The sequence below is a fragment of the Trachurus trachurus genome (assembly GCF_905171665.1).
Source record: "Trachurus trachurus genome assembly, chromosome: 3".
NCBI classification, from domain to species: Eukaryota; Metazoa; Chordata; class Actinopteri; order Carangiformes; family Carangidae; genus Trachurus; species Trachurus trachurus.
In genome coordinates, this window is record NC_139893.1 from 11,828,051 (window position 1) to 11,835,717 (window position 7,667).

The following is a 7,667-nucleotide window of genomic DNA, read 5'->3' on the forward strand; positions in this document are numbered from 1 at the left end:
AAAAAAACACATCACAAGGTAGAATAGAAAAGAATAGAGTATGTTTATTGCTCTGGTTTGAGTGTGATTAACAAGTGAATTTGTATTTCTTATTGGCAAAACTAATGTGGGTCTTTAAATGAGATTTATCATTTTTACACAGTGCACACACTTAAAAAATACATTTACAGTCTTTGTAAATAACATCATCAAAATGTTGTTGAACTTCTGACTCTGTGATCACTGTGTGGATCATATTTTAAACTCGTCACTGTTTATATTTGGAAGTCGCCAGCATTGTAAATCTGGGCTTGAGATCACAAACAATACTTATTGATAATTTTTATTACATAATCAATCTTAAATATTTCTGTAAATTGTAAACACAGTTCACTTCAGTTTTCAATTCTCCCATTATACTGTTAACACCATTGTTTAGTGCCACATCTGTCAGACAGTTAAGGATTTCTAATGTGCTGCCTAAACCTGCACAACCTCACTTTCAGGAGAAAACAGATTTTCATCCAGACCGTTTATCGTTTAACGTCTTCTGTCCTTTGAGCAGATTAAAGAGCCGACCCCAGTCCACTAGTTGGGTCTTCTCCTTCGCTGCCTTGGTGAGTCTTCCTCCTCACAGCGCACAAACATTTTATCTTGCGACACCTCGACGTGTTGTCCTTCGTCCGTCATGGCACAAAAAGATGTCCTAGGAAACGGGGACAGTGTTGTTGGACAGTGATGTTGACGTAGTGCAAGTTTCACAGAGTTTAACAGTGGAGTACAGCAGAGAGAGGACGCTGTGGTTGGGGAAACAGACCACTAGGTGGCATTAGAAGTCTGCGTTGGTGAAGATATAGGAGACGTTATTGTGTCTCATAACAGTTTTTCTTAACTAGTGTACGATACTGTATATAACCAGTCTAAATACACCCCATAGTAATACTCCTCTTTGAACTTGAGTGTCAGGATGTTTGTTGTTGTCTCTTTGTTTTTACTTAACTATTCCATTTTATGTGATAAATCTCAAAGTTGCATCTCCTCAGTGTAGGGGCTAAATTCATGTTTTTGGTGTTTGTAGTACGAGAAACTGCAGCCTTGCATAGAAAACTAATAGGCCAAAGAGATGACTATGTTGTGGAAGACTTGGTCTGCATTTTCAAAAAGAGAAACGACTGAATTAAATGGTATAAAGCTTTAAAATGCTGCTGCTTGTGTTGTGGTGGAGTACCTGTCCTGCGTCTCGCCTGCTTTGACGGTGATCTTGCCCACAGTCAGCAGTGGATTTGTCCTCTGGCCGCCCCAGGGGATGATGGTCTGCACCTGGTTCCACACGTTCTTCCACAGGGCAGGTCGCTCCCAGTGCAGCTTGAGCATCATCAGATCCCCCAGGTCTTGGTCCAGGGTGAACAGGAAGGTGTACGTCTTATTGGCGGTGATCTTTTCAGGGCTAGTGGGAAGTGTTTAAGAGGTAATACACAAAAGTAAGACAGAGTTGAGTTGTTAGAGCAGGTTACATTACATCCCGTAACAGGCTGCTGTGCTTTTTCATTGGCAAAGCAAAGCTGTTGTGATTGTCTACAACTGAGACCAGCAGAAGAGCACATGAGATCTCCTCTGCTCACACTGGTTTGCCTGAGGCTCTTTGATGCACACTTGTCAGGGAGTAGTGTCTTTAGTAAATTATTTACTCCATCATCCACATTTATAGTTCTCTTTCATGCAGGGGGCTCCGAGTTGTTTCCATGTGTGTCAGCTGCTCTTCTTAACTTGCCTTCTTTCTTTTATAGAGTTGAGAGCCCAGCTGCATATTGCATGTGTCAAAGGCTGTGCACGCCGAGCAGAGATGTGATGTAATGTAAGCCTGATGGGCGGCGGTGGTGGTGGTACAGTACTCACAAGGAAATGTGGAGGTTTCCACTCTCCTCCTTTGTTCCAGTGAGGGAGATGGTGAGAGAGGGCTCGATCCGCTCCATCTGGTTGACAAACTGGATCCTGAACTGGTAATGATAGACTTCAGAGAGCAAAACCAGAAACAGAGGAAGAGGAAGAAGAAGTAGTGGTGATAATGTGAGAAGCTGATCCCATTCAGTTTTTAATGTTTAGTAACACAGAATGCCCAGTGAGAACCAACACATTTTCTTTCCCTCTCTGCAGCACATAGCCCCAAAACCATTTGTCCCAACTAAATGTGAATTATATCACAGATATTCAGTTTAAATCCTTATTAATTACCTTAAGGCTTGACATTTGAACATCACTCAAACAAACTATGCACTTTTTACGAACTATTTTAGCAGCAGAATAATACACATTTGCTGCTCTAGCTGTGAGTATTATGATTATTGAGGAAAGTGGCAGGTGGATTAACTAAAACGTACTCTTTTGAAAACAATGGAGCTCTATCACACTGAATAATAATCCATATCAGGCTCTGGCTACATGGTAAATATAGAAAAAGAGTCCCAGTTTTGGTCTTGATTTGTTGTATAGAGCATCATCTAAATGATAAATATGTGTTTGATATTGCTAAGATATGTTATCTATATTGATCAGGGCCAGTCTAGCCTATATATCAGTAGAATAAGGCCTATTGAATGTCCAAGGAAGACATGAAGAACAGGTGGTCAATAAACTGATGATAGAGTAATTGGAGATATACAGTGCATGTTAGTGTTCAGATGTTAGGAATAACCACATACGTTTGTAAGGCATCCGAGAGCGTGTTTTCAGGAAGAGCCTCTTGCTCCTGCTACCGCGAACCTTCTTGATGTAGTAGCCCAGCGTGTTGCAGCGGTTCTTGCGACAGTCCAGACACATGCCTTTGTCGAAGGCGCTGTTGTCACCACACCTGTAGGCCATGCTCTGCATGTCTTTATTCAGCAGAGAGTCGATGAAGAGATGGACGGATCGCTCATGAGCACATTTCACCGTCTGCTCGAAGCCTTTGAGAGAGAAGAGGGGAAAACATGGTGAAAATTAAAACATGAGCTTTTAAACAAAGATTGATTGGCTGGGGAGAACCTGATTCAAAATGCCTCCCTATTATCTGTGGAATGAGTTAATTATCACCAAATCCTGACATCAATCAGACTGTCCAGTCTGGGAAAAGTCTCATTACGCCTGAAGCTGCTTTGAGGGTCTTTTCTCTGAGTCGACTCCAGTAGCCTGGAGGCAGCTCAGCTCAGAGGGATGGACGGAGCAGAGGAAGGCACATGTTGCTAATTAACTCCTGAGGATGACAGATGCTTTAATGTGGATCTCAATGTCATATTATGCGGATGTGTTTTGGATTGAGAAGCACCATAAATCCCAGAGCCACTTGTGTTCGACTGGAGGGAATTAAACGCATCTGCTTGAACACAGAGCTGGAGGAACTGTCAGCAAGCAAAAGATGAACCGGGGCCCAAGATATGTCTTCTAAACCACTGTCTTGAGGTGGCCAGACCAATTAAGAAAAAAAAATATTATGATAGAGCAGAGGAAGAGGCAAACCAATGAGCAGTTAAAGCAGCAGAAGACACTGCTCTGATGTACAGCTCCCCTCTCTCTTCATCCTTGCAGACCACAAAACTCAAAATGCATGAGATGAATGGGATGAAAGATTGTTTTCCTCTGCTGGTAGATGGCCTCCGCTAAAGGAAGCATGGTTGAACTCTAACTATATTGGTACTTGTGGACCTTTCTTACACCAGTATCAGGCCCAAATCTCTTTATACAAGTAATGTTGAAGTCCAGTGTCTTGGGATTTAGTCATGAAATTAACTGAGTAAATTCATTCTCCCCAGAGGATGGATCCTTTCTCCATACGCTGCTCTGCTTTAGTACAAATGCTCATGATTTGGCTCTGACTTTTCCACCATTCAACCCTAGTGAATGTATTACCATGACTCTTTTCTTGAGCATGGTCAGGGTTATCGGAGGATAAACCTTTTTCTTGATCTAATTCCCATTCTCCAAAGGTTAGTATCATGTATCAGTTTTCTAAGGTGTTACAGCGTGTGTCCAAATCGTACCAAGGAGCCCATACTGAGCTATGTGCTCGTAAATGTTGTGCAGGTCACATCCGGGCTGGAAGTCTCCTCCGTTGGGGTAAAAGTCATAATGCGCCACAGCTTGTTTGATGCCCACACTGAGGCCCATACGCTCGTGGGTGAAGGTGTGGATGGCATCCACAAATTCAGCATCGTCAGGAGACAGTCTGTCTGTGGGAGACATGCCTTCAAACAGCGGCCCCGCTGGATCAAGGCCTGGAAAAAAAAAACACACAATATGCAATCAAGAGCAGGTTTGTTTTAGAATACAGGATAAATAAATAAGTTCATTATCCAAACTTTAGCTTTGCAAATTATGTTTATTTTGGACAGGGGATCTAAAACGTGTACCTGATGTAAGATAGCAAAGCTGATGCAACTCTCAATGTGGAAAAACTCACCAGTAATTCTTCCAATCTTCTCCCGACCTTGTAGATAGCTTCCAGCAAAGCCAGAGATGTGAGCGCCGAGGCTGTAGCCAATCAAATGAGCTTTTCTAACTGGATATTGGTACTCCTCCTGTTAGGGGATTTATGACATGTAGGTGATTGTGGCAGCTTGCAACATAAAGGTACAGCTTTATATTGTTTCTATGTTGTGATTTACTTAAAGTGGCCTTCAGTGGAAAGATGTCTCCTGACCTGAAGTGACTGCAGCAGGTGAGCGATGTCTTTTCCCACAGTGCGTGTGCTCTGCACTGCTATTGGGTAGTGTTCATGAGCCAGGGTCAGCCAGTCGGTGATGACCACGTTGACGTCAATCAGATGTGCCTTTAGGGTTGAGGCTAACCTGAGCACCCAGTTCTCCATCAAACCATCCACCTTCGGAAGAGAAGCCTGTTAGAAATGTGTTTTTATCAAAGAATATGTGCACAGTATTACTCCTATTTACAATGATCTAAACCTTATCCAGATTTAAAAGTGGAAAGAAACTAAATAAACCCAAAAAAGTCCATGTTTTTAATATGTAGTTGAATTTATCTCTGTTTCATGTACAGATTGTCCCTCAGCTCAGTGTGTTACGGGCTTTTGAACATGTTTCTTTTCCCCGTAGTTAAGTTCCATGTTTTGTATGCAGTGGTTCAAGTCAGTGAAGCGTGAGAAAAGCGGGAGTTGACCTTACCGACCACCCGTGAGTGATGATGATGAGGGGATTACTGCTGTTGAAGCCACAGGAGGTGAGAGTGTGCAGCTGCAGAGGGTCCAGTGTGCAGGTGTCCTCACCTTCTAAAAACAGCCCGAAGACTGAGCTGCTGACATACTGATTTCTCTCTGTCAGGACTCTCCTCTGCTCTGTGTCCACTGCACCTCCAAAATCAAACAGCAGAGAAGTTATATCCCTGCCAGAACATACTGAGGTACTGGACGTGTTTATTTTGAGGTGAATAATTACAAATAATACATGTAAAGTCACTTTATTCTATCCACCGGAGAGCCGAGGAAATGTTTAAATTCATGCTTTGATACAATTATCTGAAGGTAAACAGGAACAAATCCCTTTCTATCGAGGCCAATTTGGACTAATGCCCTTTCAGAGGTATTTCTCTGTGTTTTCAGGTCATGCAGACCTTTTTTTGGCAGATGCACAATTCACAGAATGTCCCATCATGTGAAACTCTGCCAGACTCTTCTCATAATTTCTTATCTAAACTCCTCCTCCCTCAACATGTTGGAAACCACAGCCCAGAAACCCCAGAAATCCCACTCGCAAACTTCATAGATCCTCCTCCAAGAAAATCGGTCATTACATTTCCTTTATAGTTTGTAATATTGATTTCAATCCAGCGTCTTTATTATTCTAAGTTTTTAATGTTAATAATGCCAGAAACCCAGGCGCCTGAACACTCAGTGACACAGTCGCCATCAGATGAGCTCTGGTTGCTCACTTGAGGCCTATGATGAAAACATCTCAACAGTGAAAGTAATTATTCATTCATCAATCAACATCAGTCCCTCTGCTAATTCAATCCCACATTTTCTTTGGTGTGTCTCCTCCCTGTTATGACTGTTTATCCACGAACATGGAGAGTAATTAGAAACAGTCTGAGCAAAAGTCGGAGTGCAAACACACTCTAATCCAGAAATTTGTACTGACAGAGTGCTAGGTGTATTTTACAAATCATGCACTGACGTTAGTGCAATTCAGTCTTAATGTGAAAAAAATAAATTGAATGTTATGTGCAGCGAGCATGTTCTCCAGAATGTTTCTAGATGTGGTTGAATATTTTATTTATAGAAAACTGCATTATTAGTTTTTGTTTGTTTTTATAAAAGTCAATAACAAATTTAAACAGTTCAGCAGATTTCTGAACAACCTGAATTGGTTTATAATAGGGCCTTTAATAGAATAAAATATACATCACAGTACAACTACTTAGTTTTTTTTAAAGACACTTTGGAGACACTATCTTAATTCTGAGCATTATGTTGTTCGGTGGATTATAAATTAACATTCTTAATATATTTCATATCAAGGAACTTAATCTGAACATTCAAATAAGATAGAACAAGTGAATTGAAAGTTTTCCTAAAAAGAAATGTGGTAGAATTAGAATAGAAAGTTACTTTTGGGCCTTTACTTGACAGGACAGTGGAGATTTACAGGAAACATGGTGTATGGAATTTGAGAATAAATAAAAAGATTAAGAGGTTAAAGGCCCAATTTTTTGATCCGCAGCTTGGTACCCAGCTCCAAATCAGGAGCTTTGTATTAGTTAATTAATTTATAAATTACTAATATGACATGGCCTTGGATATAATGTTAACAGTCAATCACATTTCACATGGGAAGAATTTTTTTAAGTCAAACAAATCAGCCTTCTAATCCAGTTCCAGACTGTCAATGAGGCAGCTGTTTTCTGAATCACTTGCTGATTTGTAGATTTCATTCATGCATCCATATTTATTCATTCATTCTTGAAATCTGTTAAATATGCAACAAATGTCTTTTGGGATTTTTTTTTTTTTTTTTTTTAAACACTCACCTGCTCTGCTTCCTTTGATTCTCTTCCCTTCACTGAGGTGCCATGTTATCAGCAAACAGCACAGGAGTTTGACCACAGACATGGCGTCTCACAGACTCTACTTCCTTTGAACCAACACTTCAGTCGGAGGTGAGGAGCACACGCTTAAAATCTTTAGTGTAAGGGAGGGGGGCAACAGGTAATGTAGAGTCTGAAGGTGAAATCCTTTTGTCTGCAAGTGTAGAAGCTCTTTCAAAAAGGCCTCATCACTGTCCCGAGGCTTGAACAGAGTGGGAGAGGGAAACACATCATACTGTACGGGAAAGAAAGAGAGAGAGGGGACACCAGGAGTAATGGTTTATGGATCAGGGGAATTTAGTTTTATCCTGATTGGCTGGGAACCTGGACTGTGTAGATCGAACACATTGTGAAAGAGCGGAGGTATGAGCAAGGGAGGGGATGTGGTACAATGTGCTGACAGGTTGAAATGACACCACATCTGTGTGTACCTTCTTTATGCAGTTTAAATGAACCCAAACTAGTACAGCACAGCTTGAACTGCCTTTGTAAATGGATCGATGGATGAAAAGTCCAACAAACCTGCAGAAGGATCAGTTTCGGGCTAAAATGTAATCACTGGATCAAACACTGATGAGTAAATCCCTCTAAGAGTAAGTGGTGAATTTACCTGCATT

At 41.2% G+C, this 7,667-nt stretch overlaps 1 protein-coding gene across 2 annotated transcripts; it reads right to left on the reverse strand.

Annotated features, from left to right (window-relative positions):
• Positions 1 to 24: 24 nt before the first annotated feature.
• On the reverse strand, positions 25 to 7,431 carry lipca (lipase, hepatic a). 2 transcript variants are annotated; one of them, XM_083997640.1, is made up of 9 exons: positions 6,994 to 7,431; positions 5,133 to 5,317; positions 4,652 to 4,831; positions 4,412 to 4,529; positions 3,993 to 4,226; positions 2,679 to 2,921; positions 1,876 to 1,990; positions 1,208 to 1,426; positions 25 to 685 (listed from the first exon to the last, which is right to left on the reverse strand). In XM_083997640.1, exons 1-9 carry the CDS (start codon positions 7,073 to 7,075, stop codon positions 568 to 570), a joined length of 1,494 nt encoding a protein of 497 aa, XP_083853766.1. In that variant the 5' UTR covers positions 7,076 to 7,431; the 3' UTR covers positions 25 to 567. The 2 variants fall into 2 exon arrangements, with proteins under 2 accessions (XP_083853766.1, XP_083853767.1); XM_083997641.1 differs by having other exon boundaries at positions 5,133 to 5,311; positions 6,994 to 7,427.
• Positions 7,432 to 7,667: the final 236 nt, after the last annotated feature.